Source organism: Aspergillus lucknowensis (assembly GCF_044049455.1).
Source record: "Aspergillus lucknowensis strain CBS 449.75 chromosome Unknown BJX67scaffold_2, whole genome shotgun sequence".
In the NCBI taxonomy this organism is placed as follows: Eukaryota; Fungi; Ascomycota; class Eurotiomycetes; order Eurotiales; family Aspergillaceae; genus Aspergillus; species Aspergillus lucknowensis.
Genome location: NW_027263546.1, coordinates 41,744 through 61,178, shown reverse-complemented (window position 1 = coordinate 61,178; position 19,435 = coordinate 41,744). Strand labels below are relative to the sequence as shown.

General features: G+C 51.7%; 7 protein-coding genes across 7 annotated transcripts; 3 read left to right on the top strand and 4 right to left on the bottom strand.

Moving 5' to 3' along the window:
* Positions 1-11: 11 nt before the first annotated feature.
* On the bottom strand, positions 12-4,983 carry BJX67DRAFT_87045 (uncharacterized protein). Its single transcript, XM_071035563.1, has 6 exons — positions 4,907-4,983; positions 4,155-4,779; positions 3,985-4,103; positions 3,435-3,913; positions 2,477-3,380; positions 12-2,420 (listed from the first exon to the last, which is right to left on the bottom strand). Exons 2-6 carry the CDS (start codon positions 4,608-4,610, stop codon positions 314-316), a joined length of 4,065 nt encoding a protein of 1,354 aa, XP_070890758.1. The 5' UTR covers positions 4,611-4,779; positions 4,907-4,983; the 3' UTR covers positions 12-313.
* A 707-nt stretch (positions 4,984-5,690) lies between these two features.
* BJX67DRAFT_87054 (basic secretory family protein) lies at positions 5,691-7,254 on the top strand. The gene is made up of 2 exons (XM_071035564.1): positions 5,691-6,804; positions 6,987-7,254. Exon 1 carries the CDS (start codon positions 5,877-5,879, stop codon positions 6,771-6,773), a length of 897 nt encoding a protein of 298 aa, XP_070890757.1. The 5' UTR covers positions 5,691-5,876; the 3' UTR covers positions 6,774-6,804; positions 6,987-7,254.
* Positions 7,255-7,945: 691 nt separating this feature from the next.
* BJX67DRAFT_87121 (mitochondrial 54S ribosomal protein mL44) lies at positions 7,946-9,601 on the bottom strand. The gene has a single exon (XM_071035565.1). The coding sequence runs from the start codon at positions 9,449-9,451 to the stop codon at positions 8,240-8,242; it is 1,212 nt and encodes a 403-aa protein (XP_070890756.1). The 5' UTR covers positions 9,452-9,601; the 3' UTR covers positions 7,946-8,239.
* Positions 9,602-9,731: 130 nt separating this feature from the next.
* Positions 9,732-10,237, top strand: BJX67DRAFT_87020 (uncharacterized protein). Its single transcript, XM_071035562.1, has 3 exons — positions 9,732-9,807; positions 9,867-10,049; positions 10,125-10,237. Exons 1-3 carry the CDS (start codon positions 9,785-9,787, stop codon positions 10,180-10,182), a joined length of 264 nt encoding a protein of 87 aa, XP_070890755.1. The 5' UTR covers positions 9,732-9,784; the 3' UTR covers positions 10,183-10,237.
* Positions 9,745-11,685, bottom strand: BJX67DRAFT_340591 (ribokinase family protein). The gene is made up of 3 exons (XM_071027807.1): positions 11,531-11,685; positions 11,202-11,462; positions 9,745-11,152 (listed from the first exon to the last, which is right to left on the bottom strand). The coding sequence occupies exons 1-3, from the start codon at positions 11,607-11,609 to the stop codon at positions 10,293-10,295; spliced, it is 1,200 nt and encodes a 399-aa protein (XP_070890754.1). The 5' UTR covers positions 11,610-11,685; the 3' UTR covers positions 9,745-10,292.
* Positions 11,686-11,879: 194 nt separating this feature from the next.
* On the top strand, positions 11,880-14,234 carry capA (adenylate cyclase-binding protein). The gene is made up of 4 exons (XM_071035560.1): positions 11,880-12,127; positions 12,245-12,494; positions 12,552-12,853; positions 12,907-14,234. The coding sequence occupies exons 1-4, from the start codon at positions 12,081-12,083 to the stop codon at positions 13,880-13,882; spliced, it is 1,575 nt and encodes a 524-aa protein (XP_070890753.1). The 5' UTR covers positions 11,880-12,080; the 3' UTR covers positions 13,883-14,234.
* BJX67DRAFT_387982 (uncharacterized protein) lies at positions 14,235-16,913 on the bottom strand (the record flags this gene model as incomplete). Its single annotated transcript, XM_071034318.1, has 2 exons — positions 14,235-16,532; positions 16,638-16,913. 2 exons carry the CDS (start codon positions 16,911-16,913, stop codon positions 14,586-14,588), a joined length of 2,223 nt encoding a protein of 740 aa, XP_070890752.1. The 3' UTR covers positions 14,235-14,585.
* Between the last annotated feature and the right edge of the window lie 2,522 nt (positions 16,914-19,435).

The following is a 19,435-nucleotide window of genomic DNA, read 5'->3' as shown; positions in this document are numbered from 1 at the left end:
AGGGGAAGGAAGAAAAAGAAAACGTTGATTTGATAAATTCATATAGGGCTGAGTAAAAATACATCGAAACGTTTGTCGTTTCAGTCCATGATTAAACACAAAACAGTGAGCCAGCGCAAATCAAGAAAAGCAGAGCACAAAAACAGAACTCAGAATTCAGAACTTGGACAAAGAAACAAAAAGCAAAAAGCAGGATCCAAAGGAAGCAAGCAGAGAACCATGACCGTCATCCGCTAAAGATACAAGAACCAAAAACCCCCTTCACTTTTAGTCCGAAATGAGAAACTCCAGCTTTTGACTAAACCAAAATCATTCAACGGCCTTTAGTGTTGTAATAGAGAATAAGACTGCGGATGTTCTCTGACGGCTTTCCTAGTGCTCGCCAGAGACGGTCGTCGTCCGCTACAAGCAAGCGGAGCTGAACGCACGTCGCAATGATTCCCCGCTTGACATCAGTAGCCGAAATGGCCAAAGCGCGAGCGCCGAGCGGCCCAAAGTGCGCTAAGGTGTCGTCAGGCATTTTGATCCTCCTCCTGTTCATCCGCGCAAAAATGTCTGCCAACACCTCCAGTCCCTTCTGCAACGATTTGTATCCAAGATCGTTCTCCTCCTCGGTATCAAGCACCTCAACAATAGCATCAACAACAGGGACCAAGTCGCACACGGCGAGGATGTCATGGAGAAGGTGCTCGAGGCCGGAGCCAAGCGTGGGCGCTATCTCGCATTGCCTCTGAGCACGGAGGAGCGTAATTACCGTAGTTGGATAGTAAGCGACGAAGTACTTCCTCGCATAGTCGAACATGTACCGAATAGTAACAAGGACCTGGAACTTCAGGTCCCACGTTGTACCAAACGGCAACAGCATGTCTTCCGACGGGAGCTGCGATTGCAACTCATCAAGCAGAGCCATTAGCATGTAGTCAAACTCCTCTTCATCGGTGAAAAGTGTATCGTGATACTCAATCAGTCCCTGGATCTTTCGGTATCCAGTGATATCCATGTCCTTCGCCCGAATTCGTCTCGTTCCTTTGACAATCATCTCACGTGCTTGCACAATATCCTGGGACCGGGGACTGAGATTCCTCCGTTTCGGTGTGGTCTCGGCCCTCTTATATCGATTACTGGGCTGGCGTTGGGTGTCGGCATGCAATTCCGGCATGTTATCAAAATCTAATTTTGGTAGCGGTTTGTTTTCTGCTCGCGGCGTCGGCGTGCTTCCATTTCGTGTGGCCTGCGCATCGTCTACTAGCGAACCCGGCGTGTCTTCGTCATTGTGTACATCTGGCATCTCACAGGTTTTATGTGGCATATGATCAATTTTAGACCATTCTGGTAGGAGTCTGTGAGTGTTCGATATCCGGCGGGCCCCGACGTCTATCGCGTCCATCCTGGGCGGGATATTCTCGTCATTCCTCCTCTCGTCGTCGTGCACACGGGGCCTAACTTCTATCGAAAGCTTCCTTTGTGGGATATGCTCATCATCCTTCTCTTCATCGTGGATCGCGCGGGCCGCAAACTCAGTCGAGACCCTTCTCGCCGCAGGTTTCTCATCATTCTTCCTCTCGTCGTCGTGCGTGCGAGGCTTAACTTCTATCGAAAGCTTCCTTGGTCGCATATGCTCGTCATTCTTCTTCTTCTCCTCATCGTGGATCGCGCGGGCCGCAAACTCAATCGAAACCCTTCTCGCCGTAGGTTTCTCGTCATTAATCCTCTCGTCGATGATCGGGCGGGCCGGGAATTCGATCGACAGCTTCGTTGCCGCGTTATTCTCATCATCCTTCTTCTCAACGTCGTTCGCGCGAGACTTGGGTATGTTCAAAGTCCCAAAGGGCCGATCTGCATGATCCACAATAGGGTCAATTCTGTTGGTTCTAATCTTCGTCGGGCTCGCGTCTTGCGACGGGTCACTCTTCTGCCGTGGACGGGGTGCTCCGACTGGTTTCGTAAATGGTGATTGTATGGTCACCGGAATCCGGGTTGGGCTATCTCTAGTTGGACTGACAGGAGGATTCGGATGGAAACCCGAAGCGGTAGCTGGACGGGCTACATCAAGGGGTGGAGGCCGTGGCTTCGATACCCCTGGCCGCATGGGTGCGGACGTGAGAGATGAGGTGTGTGTGCCCATCGGAACAGCTCGGGAGGTAAGTGGTTTTCGGGGACGATCGATCGACGCTGCATCAGGCAGAGCAGACTGCTGTGCCCTTGGGGAGGAAGGTATGCCCTTTGCCGGAGCAGTGGGGTTACCCTTTCTCCCCTCAGCAGCCACATCTTTCAAGGCCGGGCGACCTGAATGGGCAGATGTACTGCTGAAAAGTCCTGTCTTCGAGGACGCCGAGTTCGATGCGAACGGATCATTATTTGGATTGGAGGGGTCTTTCTCTAGTAAGGTACGAAATTTGGCGTCAAAGCCATCAAGCATCCTATAGATTTGTTAGATGAGTGCCAAACATGGGTCAATCATGCAGCTGCGACTCACTGAAGACCTTTGCTGGGCCAGGCACGATAGAAATCCCAAAAGGTAGAACGCATTGCCTCTCTAACGGCTGGGGTGGCATCGAAAAGGTTTTTCTTGATGCATGCTTCGATGTGAGTCACTCCTTCGGAGGTCACCTTGTGGACGCCTTGATTGTTGATGATTATCTTGATCCAGCCTGTTCCAAACAAACGCAAGTTGTTGTTTTTGTCCAGGGCGGCGGCGGTAACATGGCTCAATAGACGTGAATTGCGGGTCACATTCTCGAGCACTACTTCGACGGTTCTGTTGCCATTGGATGATGCGAGCTTTTTCATATTCACGCAAAGCTTCATCAAGTTCTGCATGATGATATCGATCATCGGGTCGAGCCGAGACCCTAACACCCGAGCAAGATCCTGCACCGTGAAACAGCCCATCGTGATCATACTGGTACGAAGTGACAAGGCCACTTTGAAAATGTTGTCCAGCCAAGACTTAATGGCGGCAGAGAAGGCTTGTGGATAGTCGTGGGGGGCATTACCAAGAGTGAGTCTGCGGAGCATTAGGAGATTGTGAAAACGTGGCATCCAATTGTTCTCCGTTTCTCTCCCTTGGAAGGGTGGTGAAATGTCACGCAATATGTTTTCAAAGTCACGAGCCGACGCAACATCGCGCGGCGTAATTTTGTATGGGGCGACCTCGCACTTTTCGAGTTGTCTTTTCGTCGGTTCCTGATAGGCATCTTTTGGAGCCGTGCTCTGCGAAGATTGTTTTGAAGTCAACTCCTCAGATGCCCTTTCCGAATTGGGCTGAGCAGGACGTCGATCAACCGAGGCATATCCCGCTTTTGGTATCCTGCCAGGGCCGCCCCTCGAGGGGCTCTGATGTGGCCTTATCGGGACAGGCTTTACCAATGTGGGTGGGGCTAATGCAAGGTCAGGACCAGCAGACACGCAGCGTAATCAAAGAGCAAACTCACTCTCACTTTCAACCTCGGAATCATGCTGCATCACCGCAGACGTACTCGTAGCAAATTGTTGCTGGTGTAATGTATCGCCCCGTGATGGGGTTCGAGTATGGAGTGCATCGCCCCGAGAGGCAGCTCGGTTGTGAAGAGCATCACCTCGAGAGGCTGGTCGATTATGAAGGGCATCGCCCCGGGAAGGAGGTCGATTATGGAGTGCATCGCCTCGGGAGGGGGGTCGATTATGAAGAGCATCACCCCGGGAAGGAGGTCGATTATGGAGTGCATCGCCTCGGGAGGGAGGTCGATTGTGAAGAGCATCGCCTCGGGAGGGGGGTCGATTATGAAGAGCATCACCCCGGGAAGGTGGCCTACTTGCGGCAGGATCTACCTCAAGGCCAATACTCTTGAAAATGGGGTCTGCAATCGAGCTCCTAACGTGTTGGAGAGCCATCTGCAACTTCAAATCGGCCTTGGCACGCGGAGGCGCATTTCTGTCCAGCAATTAGCCGCCAGTTATAGCCAGGGAGCCACCAGCACAGAGAGACACAGGCAGACAACTTACTCAAACAAGTCCACAAGAGTCGATTTTCCTTGCGCACGAACAAGCTGGTCGGCGTCCTCGAGGCATGAAACAATGTCAGGGACATAGCCGCGGAAGAGAATGACTTCCGTTTGATGCATCTGCAATGGATAGTCAGATCAAGATTCAGATCCAAGATCGAAAAGACTTACATGGGACAGCCAAAGGAGAGCCGCTTGTTTCGCTCTCGGGTTCTTGCTCTTTAGAGCGACTCCGAGTACGTTGCTCTCGACTGCCGCGTTTGCGGCGGGCCAAAGTTCGGTGAATGCTTGCGCAGACTGAGCCCTGTGGCGCTCCTTATGGTCACCCAGACGCTCCAGGAGATGCGGGTAAAGAACGTCGGCATGCTGTGAAACGAGGTCTTGCTGTCCTTGAATGAAGAGGCGTTTCAAGAAGTGGCCGAGCGTTGAGAAACCTGCCGCAATCAGAGCGGAATGGGGGGAGGCTATCGACAGTCGTAAGCACTCGAAGATTGGTGGAACTGCTCCCTCTGGGACGTTCTTCTGCTTAATGTCTGATTTCAGACCAAGTAGATGAGTAACCTTGGCATCAATCGACAGGTTGGTGTTCGTCAACACCGCCAGCAGCTCCGCGGCCTTTGGTTCCATCCTGCGTAAGAAGAGGATGAACTCTGGCAGTGCCAGGATGAGGAGTGCATAAGTGACTAAGAATCGGCAGCTGAGTACGACGAACCCAAAGAAAAACTTCCAGAAGGTAGGTGACGTTAATAACGTGAGAATCAAAGCATATAATGCCAAGTCAAAAGTAGTGGCGTTGCTATCCATTTTGAGAAGCAAAAGGTTAGCTCAGAAAGAAGATGGTGGGTGAGAGATACGGAACGGAGGGAATTGGTGAAGGAGAGAAGAGGAGAGGAGGGAGGGAGGGGTGGGAAGGGGAGATATACCAGCTGAAGAGAACTCTTACGGCAATCGCAGGTCAGTATCTCATAGTCAAGAAGGAAGCGGCGTCCAGCGAGGAAGGAAAGAGCGAACGCGGAGGTGGTTGAGGTGGTGAGGTTGAGAAACGACGAGGAAAACACAAGTTGCGAGAAAGCGGAGGGGATCCCCCGATAAGCGAAATAGACGCGGCGATAAGCAGCGTCTGCGGGCTCCACGCTGATCCCAGGCCAGAAGATCGATCACTATATGGCCCTGGTGACACTCGATTGACGGTGAATTTGTGGAATCTCGTCCAAGAGCGAGGGAGCAAGACCGGGAGCCACGAAGCAATGGGAGGAGCGAGGGACAAATGTCCAGAGTTGTTGTTATGCTGTTGGTCGCAATTGCCTTTTTTTTGCCTTCGGTTTGTTTACCTGCAGAACGTCACAAACTCGCTCGTGGGCTCACTCAGGCTCGTCCCGCGGTTGGCCCGGCCCACTTTGGGCTTCCAGAGACTCGGAGGGGAGATGGGGTCTGGCCCCCAGATTCGAGGGAAAAAGGTTGAAAGAAGTCTACGAGTTGTGAGCTTACATGTAGGATTGTTATTCATACTCTGCTCCTGAATCACCCCTGGATGCCCGTATGCTCTGATGGAGATCTCTCCATGGAGTGCGGAAATATATACCCAGGCACGCTTTGCCACGACTGTTTTGTTGCCAGGTGCACACCACCACCATCTGCATCTCGACAACGGCTACGCCTCCTTCGTCCAAGAAGATCCCTCGCGGCCCGCTTAAATATTGATCCCTTTACAGATGCTTCCTCTCGCATGGATACAGATTTAATTATTTACGATGGCGGCAGCGCTTACTCCGTCTGTGCGGCCACATCTTGGCCCCTTCCGTTCCCCACTTGATAACCTTCCAGCTTTCACAGCACCGTTTTAGATATTTGGGGAACTCGGTGATTATATATCATCAATCTTAACGAGAAACTATGACCACATATCCGAAGACTACCCCAGAAAGGCTGCCAACCGACAGCCCCGTACTCTCCGGATCCCCCAAGCTCCCCAAACCCAAGTTTCTCCTCGAGATTCATGACCTCCGCCATCCTTCCTCTCAGTTCTTCCTCGCCTTAATCCCGGATCTGACGTCCACACTCGAAACCGCTCTAACGGCCATCCTCCAAAATCTGTACACTCCCCCTCCTGTGGGGAATCGGAAGCAGGTACTAGGTTTCGAACCTTGCATCCCTCCCACTCGCTCCGTCACAGTCCTCCTCCGTGATATCGGCGGCGTTGCGTATACCACCGGCAAAGAGCTTGACAATGACCACAAAGAAATCCACATTTCTCTTCCGTATGTTCAACACTGCCGCACAAAAGCCAATCCTCTCGCTGAGATAGTTGGTGTCCTGACACACGAGCTTGTTCACTGCTACCAATACGCTGCCCCGCGTGCCTCCGCTGATGGCAGGCCGGATGATTCTACCCCCCGTGCCCCGGGCGGCTTGATTGAGGGAGTTGCGGATTTCGTCCGTCTAAAGGCGGGCCTGGAGCCGCCCCACTGGAGCCGTCCGTCCTCTGCAAAGGAGAGGCCGGAGACATGGGACTCGGGGTATCAGCATACGGCGTACTTTCTGGCGTGGCTGGAAGACGTTCGAGTGGGGCAGGGTGCGGTGGGTTTGCTGAATGATCGGCTCTGTCGAGTTGGGTACGTTGGAGAAGACACGTCGAAGGACAGGGAGACGACGGGGTTCTGGAAGGGTTTATTTGGGGCTGGAATCGATGAGCTATGGGAAGAGTATGGGGACTGGCTTGATAACTCTGGCGGCACCCAGGGAAATTGGGAAGATGAGATTGTAAACCCAGTTGATTCAGAGTCAGTCTGACACCAGAAAGCTACTTCGGTAGCATTGGTAGGTATGTACGAAACCTTTTCCACCGGCATTGGTCAGCATTGAAGATCTCCTCTTCGCGATGGGGCTATCAACACATTTTCGCAGGGCATCATCGATCCTCACGCAATGAATGAGCCATTGGCACGGCTATAGTGAATATATTCATGAAAGTGAATTCTGGCTTACATGCTCTTGCCGTGTTAGTGACTACCTGCCCTACTACATGTGCTATTCTGCTGCGCGGTGTGCTGCGTAAAGTCTGCCCTCCCCAATGGGCACCAACCGCCCCAATACTGGGAGAGTGAGTAATATCTTGTCTTCTGCGATAACAGAGCGGTTTTCATGCCCGACATGGGCATAACGGTCCGATTAAAGCTTGTGGGGGTCCTCTGCTCGTCCCGACCTGGTCCCGACCTGGTGGCTGTTTCCCGTTGACCTCGGGAAGCGGCTTCACCGGCACTTCCAGTCTTCTATTCTTCTGCGTTTTAGAAACTTCATCTCAGAGCCTCGGAAGTCACCATTGACTTCGTACCCGTGGACGCCTGTGGCACCTTTTATCAGGGCCATCGCCAGCGACTCACAACTGCTTTGGGAATGTTGCAAGGGACTCTTCTAAGGTCGTGCTTTCCTTCTTTACAGCTGTCTTTGTAACCTCGGCATCATCATCACGTCATGCGGCACTCAAATTGGTACCTGCACACGCCGATAGCCAAGCTCTTTGGAATGATGTCGTTGCTCCGGAGTTGATTCTTGCCGTGCAGAAGTCTGAGATGCACCCGCGGGAGAAGAGCCCCATCGCCTGTCCATTCCAACTTCGAGTGACACGAATCGACATCTGCTCGGTGGGAATTTATTTGGAGCGACGCCATCGTCGGGTCGCGCCAATGACGCCTGTACAGTTCCAGAAGGTAAGGCTGAGATACGGGGATCCAGTGAGGCTTCCTTGCCCTGGGGCTATATTTGGACTGGGACTCGCTGTGCACCGACTACGGTGAAGGTGGCAAGGCCTCATCGCCATGGGGAGAGAGCAACCAACCCACGGAAGGGCTTGACGAAAGGATATGGCGGTTTAGTAGGGTGTCGGTTGTTCACTGTGAGACTCGGCGAAACCGGATGAGCCGAGACTCGGAGAGTCGGTATTCGTGCGTGAACGCCGTTAAGATGCATTCATTGAAAACATCTATGTACGACTAGTATATCTATAACAGCACATTGCCCTGCTAAGGTTTGTTCTGAGAACCGTTTCCCGCCCGAAGAGATAACGAGAAGAGGGAAGGACGAAGGGAGAGGAAGGAAAGCTGAAGACACCAGAAGAACAGAATATATTTCCCATACTGTACAAGGTCTGATCTTTAGATGATAAAACATGGTCCTCACCGCGGCTCTTGCCAAGTCTCCTTGGTTGGTAACGCGCAGGGCGGAATTGAATTTAACGTCGACCTCACACCGGGTCGCTTCTATACAATCACCTCACCCAGGTCCACATAAACCGGCTTCCAAGGCGCAGCGCCTGGCTCCTCCGTAGAACTTGGAACGCGCACTTCCAACGGACTGTAAAGGTACCAACCCTTGAGGGCGGCTACGGCGGCCCTCGATCGGGCCTCGACGAGACTGCCGCCTACACCCTCGCCCAGCTTATCTTTACCAGAGTAGATGCCGACAACGAAGACGGGATGTCTGCTCTTACGGCCAGTTTCGCTGATAATCTTAGCGACCGGCTGTTCGTAGTTTTCGCGTGCACACAGGCGAGCGAGATCACGAACTGGCTGGGAGAAGTTAAACAGCTCTGAGAGGTTGAGGTGTCGGGAGAGGATGTGCTGTTCGAAAAAACGCTTCGCAGCCAGTCTGCCAGCGTGCAGATAAATGGCTCCCATTACGGCCCGTACCAGGGAACAACTGGCTTGCTCGGCGGTGACGGGTGGTTGGGGGGACGACCCTGACGGATCGGCAGGCGGTTTAGGTGCCATGACCGGATCGCCATATTCGTTGTCGTAAACGACGCTAGAAGTAATTGACCTTCTCCATGTTGTTTGGTCTTCATTTGGTCTTGTTGTACCGCGAATAGGCTCCGCACTGATATCAGTGCCGGGAGCGACTCGCTTGAATTGAAGGAGGCCAGGGTCTACCTCGCCACCAGGAAAAGCAGCGTGTTCCACACCCCATTCCCTCACCATTGCGGCGAGCGTCTTAGGCCCAATGTAAGCGTACACTGCTGCGAAGATGACCGTCAATGGTAGCCGGGGGTATGTGCAAACGATGTGTTCGGAGATGTAATTGCTCAGGAGGTCGTTGCCAAGGAGGGCAAGTGATGTGTTATTAAACTGAGGATCTGGGTCTGCGGAGGCGTCGACTAGGCAGCGGGCGAGAGTTTCGAGGGGTAATCGGGAAGGGAGGTAGAGTCGTGCATGGAGCGCGGCAAGCTTTGCAGACTCGCGTGCGGCCTGGACTGGCGGAGATGGAAGTTGGCGTTTTGTGAATTTGAGGAAGGGGGTGGAACCGGATGATGCGGTTGATTGCTCCCCGGCTAGGTCACTTTCGGACGGTAGGGGATTTGAGGCCGTCGATTGGAATCGATTGCTTGAGTAGAGGTGTCGCTGCAATCGGCCACCAGTTCGGGCTCGCGACGAGAGAACCGAACTGCTCCATCGTTGGAGCTGCAGCCTCTTCATCTGGGAGTTGTGCGGGTGAAGAAAGACCCAAGCCAAAGGAAGACAATAAAGTGAATGGAAGAGTCGGCACTCTGAGCGTTAGGGATGGAATCAAAGAAGGGGTTCTCATTCGATGTGCTATACAAACTTTCGGTCGCTCAAGAAAAGTTGTTTCGGCGGAAGTCACGGGATTCGGCGGTCGTGTGAGAAAAAGGGTAGCGGCGCTAAGCCCTATTGGACGGAAAGTCACGTGAAACAAGTGACGACGCGAGGGATGGCTGTATTTGCATCACCTTTTGACCCGGCTTGTCAGCGTTCATTCTCCCAAATCACCATTCGCATATTTTAATCACGATGGGCGGAGGTGGAAAGATCCCGTACGTCGAGAATTATTTTATACGCTCACCAATGCCTTCGACTAACGAATGTTCCCTAGGTACCCTAAAGAAGTCTGGTCTCCCGCTGGAGGCTGGTACGCTCAACCCGCAAACTGGAGAGCTAATACAGCCATTATGTGCGCAGCGACGATTGGAATTGTCGCTGCAGTATGGAGTATAAGCGCCGAGCGCGAACACCGTGATAAGATGCCAGAGCCGGGCAGGTTTTTTCCCAGCCGATAGTATGTCCATCTTTATGAGACATCTCGCCGACTCCGTCTGTCGATGGATACTGATCACCTTCTTTTTTGTTACAGCTGGAGCAAGCAGATTATCGAACACGAGAGACAACAAGCTACTAAAAACGATTCATAAGAGCGGAAGGGCGAAAGAAAAGAGATAGGTGGAAGACTGTGATGGTGTGGCAAGATCTATGTTCTATAATTTTGCGAACCGCACGACAATAGGAGGGCGTTCTCGACCGGTTACTTGATTTGCAAGTGTTTTTGCGGTGATTCTTCGAATGATCGATACAACCCGTGTGTGTACAGACGGACCCGTTCCGTGAACTCAGTTTCGTTCCAACGTTCCTTTCCCTCCAGATCTGTAGACTGGCGGGGCACGCCAATCTGCTCCACAACGAAACTTGCAGCGACGGTGGCGAGTATAAGAGCGATTGGGATTGTGTCGTGCATTCCCCAAGCTGCCGTTGCCTTTTGCCAAATCGGGGACTCTCCGAGCACTGAAGTTATGGCATTAGCAGTGTCTCTACCTTCGCTTATCATCCCTTGAGCCAAAGCACCAAGATAGGCATTGCCGGCACCTGTTGGATCGACAACTGGGGATTCGCCCGAAGCACTCGGCTGATGATGAGCGGGCAGCCAAAGCCTTCGGCCTCTAGAGTATGAGTAGCTACCGTCTTTCCCTGCCCTGACCACCAAATGCCCTTCCCCACGGGGCCCTATCCCCGACGTAAGAACCTTATCCACAATGTGCTTCCCGAAATTACTCTCCACACTCCAACATGGTTTCCCGAACATCATCCCTAACTCTAAATCATTAGGGCTCACAACATCAACCTCACGACAAGCCTCCAAGAATTTCTGCTGCTCCTCGGGAGTGCACATATCTGGCACAGGCTCCCATACGAAGATAGGCCTATCTTTGCAGAGGCCAGCGGGGGGGTTCCTAGCGTGGCATAATTCCTCGCGACGTCGCAGGATGTCCTGGACCATCGATATACAACGGGCCGAGGAACAGACCATATGAAAGGTTTTCGAGAATACCTGGGAATCGGATAGCATATACGGTTCCAACCGTAACTTCGGAGTTAAATATCGGAAGGCTAGTTCTCGTTACCATCTCAGGAGGTCGGTGGAGGGGTGTATACAGACCTCGTTTCTCATTGGGCCCGTAACCATTCCATGCCCGTGTGGTAAGTCTCCTCAAGTCTTCCCTCATTACACAATCCGTATCCCAAGCCTTGAGTATCTCGAAGACCTCTGGTGGAAAGTCAGAGCCCACATCAACGATCCAGCTGATGGAGCGAGAATGTTCTTTGCCTGCGACAAGGCGAGCACCAATGACTGCAAACGAGGCTGCACCACCAAGAACATTCTTCACATTTGGGCGAGAACCGTCAAAGTCGATATCATCTGTAAAATCAGGCCACCCCAAAGGTAAGCAATGCGCTGTGGGTGATAAGGAGCTTTGCAGCGCATACCGAGGATGAACATTCCTAGTGTGCAGAACTCGACATTGGGCCTCTTCGAGTCATCTGCAGTCCCAGAAACGTCCGGCATATTGAGAAAAAAAAATAGAGTAAAATAAATTAACAAGGATAGTGCTTGCTGAAGCTGGAGGCCTTGTCTTGTGGGGGTTGTTGAATGCTCTTTATCCAAAGGTACGAACATTACTAGTACCGCCTGATACATCATTGGTCATGGGTACAAAGTGCCAGTGAGCCGTTGTCAGACATATACACGTACGGTACGGTACGGTAAGACCCACCATGGCGGCGATTCAGGCCTCAGGCAACGGTCAGGAGCATCGTCAGTGACCATTGCAGCCTTCTGGAAACCCGACACCGCAGCACTACTCGCTCCCAGCATCAACAATTGTTCACACCCGCACGGACATTGCTAGCTACCTGTCAATATCCAGTTGATTGGATTACTGCGTGCGAGTGACTCGGTAGGAGTATCATCTCCCAGTGCCTCGCTTCTTCCATCTCCATTGCCTGCTGCCTCCTTGCTGCAGAGAAACCTGACAAGATGGCGGCGACCAGCCATATGCATAACTTGACCACCCTTATCAAGCGGTAAGTCACGCGCTCATATCCGTCTCCTCGCCTTATATATGATGCCTTCTTGGGCTGTCTCGCCGTTCCCCAGACCACATTACCTGCGGATAGCTCATGGTATCTATTCATCGATAGGCTGGAAGCCGCGACCTCCCGCTTGGAGGATATGGCAATGGGATTAGACGACCATAATGCGCAGAGCACCCCTGATAACACAGCCGCGCTGGAGCCACAACCCTCTAAGCAGCCTCCACCAAGCGCCTCCACGGCCCCCGTAGTTGCTTCCCTTCCGCCTCAAATCGAAGACTTTGACGCATTGATAAAGAAGGATGTTTACAATTTCGTGGAGCTGGGAAGAAAGATCGGAGGACTTGTCGAAGAGCAGGTAGGGAAACTCAGAACGACAGTACCTGGTCGAACGTGCCGCTCATGTGTCCGGTAGTCCAATGCCGTCCTCCAAGCGTTCGAGGCAGAGCGCACCTACCTCTACGTCTCAACCAAGGCGAAGAAGCCCGAAATGCAGCCCCCTGAGCTTATGGCCGAGCTTCATACGGCTTCCGATACAATCAACAATATCCGCGAGTCCAACAGAGCCTCCCCGCTTTTCGACCACCTCAGCGCCGTCGCCGAAGGTATCGTCACCCTTGGATGGTTCTTTGAGCCTAAGCCTGCCGATTTCGTTGGTGATATGCTTGGAGGCATTCAATACTATGGGAACAAGGTTCTGAAAGAATACAAAGAGAAGTATGCAAAAGAAATTTGGCGACAGGTTGCGCAACAGATGCTGACCTGGGCAGGGATCGCACACATTATGAGTATATCCAGGCGTACTACCAGATCTTCAAATCACTTGCCTCTTACCTCCGAAACCATTATCCGAAGGGGCTGACGTGGAACGATAAAGATGGAATCGATGCGCAGGAGGCGCTTCGACAGGTGAAAAGCAGCTCCGTTTCTGGTGCTGGCGACGCGGCTGCTCCTCCTCCCCCTCCTCCAGTGCCGACCTTGAACGTCCCTGGAGGTGCTCCTCCACCGCCGCCGCCTCCTCCACCCCCTCCCGTCATCGAACCGAGCTCCAACACATCCTCCTCGGATATGTCTGCTGTATTTGCTCAGCTCAACCAGGGGGATGCTGTCACGTCAGGCCTTCGAAAAGTGGACAAATCCGAGATGACACACAAAAACCCGAGTCTTCGGGCTAGTTCAACCGTCCCTGGCAGCGCGAGTGCCCGCTCAAAGTCCCCAGCCCCAAGCAAGAAGCCCAAGCCAGAGAGTATGCGCATCCGGAAACCTCCCCGGAAGAACCTCGAGGGCACGAAGTGGTTCGTCGAGAACTTCGATAACCCCGGAGATATCGTCGAGATCCCCGCCAAACAGAACCAATCCATTCTCATCTCCCGCTGCAACAAGACGATCTTGAAGGTGTCCAACAAGGCTAACGCGATCGCCATCGACAACTGCCAGGGCCTGTCAATTATTATTGACTCTCTCGTGAGCTCTCTTGATGTCGTCAAGTGTTCCAAATTCGCCCTCCAGATCGACGGTTTCGCGCCCACGCTACTGCTCGACCAGGTCGATGGCGCAACCATCTACCTGTCACAGCAAAGTCTAGAGACTGAAATCTTCTCCAGCAAGTGCGCAGCCGTTAACGTCATGCTTCCTCCTAAGGAAGGTACCGATGAAGATACCAAGGAGTGTCCGGTCCCGGAACAGATCAAGAGCTCCATCAAGGATGGTGTTCTTGTCAACGAGATTGTCGAGCATGTAGGCTAGAGAGATTTGGACAGTGCTTTTTTGACTCTGCGAGATATGTGCTTATTGTGGGGGGGGCGAAAGCATATGAATGTGGTTTGGAGAAAGTTGGTAACTGTGTAGATAGAAAGTCGTGGTATATACAAAATTTTACCTCTATATAGCCACTTCTAGGGTAGCAAAGTACGTAAAGGCGGGACATTTAGAAAATCAATAGAGCCGATCGTTCTCTCGAACATTTGTATGTGCTTGGGATACATACATGTAACCCTAAGAGTAGACTGTCTTATAAAAAGCCGTATCCAAACCAAAGACTAGGCGCCAATATCGCCGGAAGAAGAGATGACGCAATAAGAAAATTCGAGGGACTCCAGTAACGCGCGACATATGGAAAAATGGTTGCAAGAGTGCCTGCTCCATGCCTCAGATTGCGCGCAATGGGGTATAAAATAACTCGTGAAACACTTGTGCATCTGCTGGAAAAGATTCAGCATTGCATGCCTGTAGGATGGTGAATTGATATTCAACCTGGAAGATCCTGTGTCTTCCGGGAGAATATGTTAGTCGAACCAGATAATATGATGACATGCACTCATTTCCTCTTAACAAACACACAGAGATAGTGATAGAAAAGGTCGGGAGAAAATTAGGGGCGAGAGTAGGATTACTGATTCTTTTAAGCCCCAAAGGTCGCGAGGCACTTGAGGCGATACTGAATGTCTCCTCATAGCCGACGCCGTTCAGCGAAGTCATCGGGCTTCTGTACATCTAGTCCTCGAAGCTTTCTGGCGAGGAGACTTTCACCCTCAAAACTCCCAGGCGACCCTGAAGGGTACCCACCGTATCCCGCGTCGCCCCTGCTCAGCTTATTGTATACTTCGGGTTCGTGTGCGCGTGTTGCCATTGCCATCGAATTACCCAACCCCACGATATCAGGTCGTATTGATGGAATAGGTTGGAAAGGATGCGGTTGCCGCTCATTGCTTGTCCGATTGTTACCATTCGGGTGTGGAGATGAGCCCCGTGACGCTCTCCCTGCGCAGAAACTTGGAGTTACTCGCAGAGGGTTAGACTCACGGGAGGTTTTGTATGGCGAATACCGGGGGTGGGGATGTTGTATCTCATTCCGAAGCTTCTCCTTCCCGTCCGGTACGCGGTTAGCAAATACCACACGGATGCTCGAGTGGAGGTAATAACGGCCTCTGGACGGGCAGCAAATATTCAGGTGGATGAGATATCGTAAAACAGGCTTGTCTTTCGGATCTTCGGAATAGGTCAAAGACGCTTCAGGACGATCGGTTCCGTAGTTTGACCGAGCGGATAAAGGCATGTCGAGTATTGGGCCAGCCGAATAGCTTCTTTGCCGAATGAACGTCTTGGTACCAGGTTCCATATCGCTCAGATCATAGGGAACAAGAAACAGTTTCACGGCGGTTTTGTTTGGATTCTTGATTATGACCTGCAGCTGGCCTTGCGGTGGTATTCGATAAGACCCACCCGGGGGGGATTTCGGTGACTCTGCCCTTCTGTGTTTCTTCTCTCGTCTGCGCAGGGATTCTTGGTCGTTTGGTTTGTTCTGCATCGCATCGTCGGCGTTTTGACTATTACGAATGTCAATAGGGCTTGGATGGCGTCTGCGGCGTCGGCTGCGTGAATTGTCTCTCGGAAGCGAGTTTTCGAGGTCGATTGTACCCACGTAAGGACTAGGGCTATCATCTGAGATCGACCGCCCACTGCCAGATGTTGGATAGCTGTAGAAGACCGCAGGGAACTGGACGGTGACGTGCGGAGGGCATTTGAGGCTGGCTTTACACCTACTTTTGCCTAATACACCGATCTGCGCAGTGAAGTCCAACGGTTTGGATGGGCAAGTAGACATCCTTCCACGAAGTATCGACTCCTCGTAAGAGCCCACCATTGGGGCATGGATCCTGCAGGATATTTCGGAAGAGAGCGACGGCCTTCTAGGCCTTGGAGAAGAACCTTGGAGTGACGATGCGAGTTGGAGGCTATACGAGGACGCCAGAGAGCGGCGAGGATGGTGAGATTGATGAGACAGTGAACCCCATCTTGTTGGATTGGTCACTCCGGATTGTCCGGAGAACGTCTGCAAGTCCCGAAAAGTATCCGGTGGTAGTGTCCGCCGGCGGTTAGCTTTATCGACCAGGGCAGGTTGATCCCCAGAATCTGGGTGGGAGGCGAAGTCTAAGTCTGTATTATTCGCTTGGTGAACCAGAGGGCTGGTTGGCGTCTTTAGGACATAGCTGGAAGAGAACGATCCTAACGATGGGCCCGGCGGTCGGTTTCCCTCAATCACTTGCTTCTCTAGCGCTTGCGCTGGTGCGGTTTGCGTCCGCGAAGGGAAAGACGGCCCCGGAAACCATGGCGCTGTGGGGGATGAGGCGAGAAGAGGAATCGCAAGATTGCTGCTGCGGCTTGGTAATGGTGATCGTGGTAATTGCTGTTGTCCATCAAGTTGAGGGTTCCCCTCTCGAAAGTCGCCGGAATGCAGGGCCGAACGAGGGCGTTCTATTTCGGCCGGGGATGCAAGCTCTGCGTTGTGTGCTCGGAACTGTTCTTCAGGAGTAGTGTTCTTGGTACGTTGCGCACTTTCCGTTGGGAACCTCTCGGGTGTATGCGGTCCGCGGCGGTCGGCGGCACTGATCCCCAACTATGCCATTGTTAGCGGATGTGGTTGAAGCGGAGAGGAGAAGATCAGGTGGGGAGCGAGAAAACTAGATGCACTTTTCTTGATGATGCTTTCGAATTGACTTACCGAGTAGTAATAAGGCCATTTTGGGGTTTCTGCCGTCTTGATATAATGAATTAATTCCTCGCGATCATGTGCCTGCCTCTTTGTCGGAGTGAGAGCTTCAGGAGGACGGTGGTAGAGGGAGATATCGCTCCGATCTGATGAGCCCTGCCCATTATTGACTTCATGATAATCTATCCAGCAGTACGGGTCTTGTCGACGCTCATCTCGAGCTGTTTGCTGGTCATCAGACCACAGATCGTACAACTGCCGATTATCGGGATCCTGAAAGATAGGCATTGTTACGGAGAGATCGAAGGGTCGTAATGGACCAAAGGGGTGTCGACCATCGCAGCGGAGGAGCTATGGGAAAGAGGAAGGTGTGGCTAGGCGTCCGATACGGCGTCGGGTTCTTGGTTGGGATGCCGCGGGTGGGATGATTTGGGTGATATCCCGAAGTGGTGGCGGCCAGTATGGCGAGAATAAAGACAAGGAGGCGACTTTCAAGGAAAGATAGGATTTATGAGACTGATGAGGGTTAGAGAAGGGCACTCGGAACGAGCTGAGGCAATCGAGGGTTCGAGGATCTCGCCCAGCGGGGAGGTGAGGTGAGGAGAAAGACCGCAGGAAATGGCGGAGGAGGATGGGAGTCATCATCCTTTCCCCACTTGCATCCTCACAATGATTCTGATCAAACTGGAGCTAAGACGAATCCATCGAAGCGTCCCAAATATTGCCATCATCCTTGTGTCATTTCTTTGTCTGATTCTTTCACATTCACTGTCCAAATAACCCTTCATCCCGGCCTCCGATTGCGACTTGGTGTTTTACCGCCGATTCCAACTTGTATATGGTGATGTTGAGCTGGTGACACCTCATACTCTCAGAGGCGCCCGGGCGAATGACAACGTCGCTCATCACTGTTTCTCAAAGAATAACACTTCCAATTTTGGGTCATGACATGAGGGATTTTACCACGAGTTGTTCGCACGACGTTCGTTGGTAGATTGACGTGGTTGGCGTGGTAAATCGGGTCAGTTGATCCAAGTACCTTCAAGGCTCGGGGTCTTCGACCACCTCGGCACGGACTCGTCAGAGTGGAAGTTCAGGGCTGCTCGCTCTTCGTGAATACTGGCATGCTCCTTCTGAAACTGAGTTTACTGGTTCATAGTATGAGCATGCCCTGTCACAGGCAAGGAAGAACCTTTGGATTGGTTGTCTGAGTCGAAACATCCGGCGTTCAGGAACGAGCCCAGTCCTCCCTCCGAGTCATGCCGTGCCACCCACCCACGGCGTGGAGCCCTTCAAAGAGAGGGAAACACCCTAATTCGAGGAAGCAAGCTATTCTCGTGAGCTCCTCGTGTGGCCAGTCAATGAGATTCCTCTTGGTCGTTTGCTGGTGGTGATCATCGACTGGTTCGACTATTCCTAATGTGGAATAGCATCAACGCAACCTTTGAACATTGGGACCTTGGAACCAACATAACTAACATATTTCACTACCGAACCGACATCCCACCGACCCGACACCCCACCGATTTCGATCGCGCTTTTTGAACTTGAATCGATTCCCAACCACCAACCAACTCTTATATAGATTAAAATTAGGTAACTAAAGGTGCAGGACATCTAGTTCTATTATAGCCCTGAATACCACAATTCGAACACTTTTGTGGAGCGCGTCTTGGCGCTTCAGAAGGTTGAGCTGCAGATATCATTGATGACCCCCCTACCCCCTGTTCTTAATCATTTCTCAACACCATGAGATCTCTACCTTCCCGTATCGATAGGCCTTTATTATTAGGTATCTAACGTTTAGATCAACGCCTTTTCTGCCTTGCCTTCTCGTTTTCCGCGCGGAGCTTGTGGTTTTCCTGGGCCAGATAGGTAGCGTTGTATAGAGCTATCTCGCAGCCTTTTAGAACTTGCTATAGGGCCATTTTTGAAGATATTAAAGGGCTTTGAGAACCATTTTTAAGCAATTTCTTTAGCAAAGATGCTTTTTTCTGCAGCTGGTGAACTATATGAGGTATTGCTAGCATTGAGGAGCTTGTAGAGGCCCCATCACGGCTTCCAGGTGGAGTTGGTATAGCAAGCATGATATTCAACCTATCGAGGACTTGCTAGGGATCAAATGGCTGTATACCAGCTGCAGCGAAGCTGCTTCAAATATTTTGAGGCGTAAAAATAGTTGTACGGGCCATGGGATAGGCCTTTAGAAAGTCTAATTTGTCAATATGGTGGATTCCAAGGCGTGCTTTCGTCTCGATAATCTTCCCATACGCGCGCTTCAAAGGACCAAAACAGCCAACATCGAGAGGCTGTAGAAGATGTAACGAATAAGGAGGCATGCAAACAGCTATAATATTATTTTTGCTGCAGATTTTGTCGAAAGCAGGTGTGAGATAACTTCCATGGCCGTCTAATATAAGCAATCAATATCAACCAACTGTACAGCTGCTGGTTGCAGGAATAAAGACCTTTTGAAGCCACTAGAGGCCTATCTCATCCGTAGTCCAACCATTAGGACTTAATTCAATCCTCCAGTCTTCTGGCAAGGCAAGTTCTTCATACCATCCCTCAATATAAACCTTTCCTTTGAAGATAATGCATGTAGGAACCGACCACCCCATTACATTGATAGATTCAATTATTATAACCCATTCGCGGTTTCCAGGTTGAATTAAAGAAGGTTTCCCAGGCATATTAGATCTAGTAACTACCTTAGTAGTTGCTATTAGACCCATAGCAAAGCCAGTTTCGTCAAAATTGTAGATATCTTTATTGCTAATCCTATATTTCATTCGGACCTCCTGTAGTTG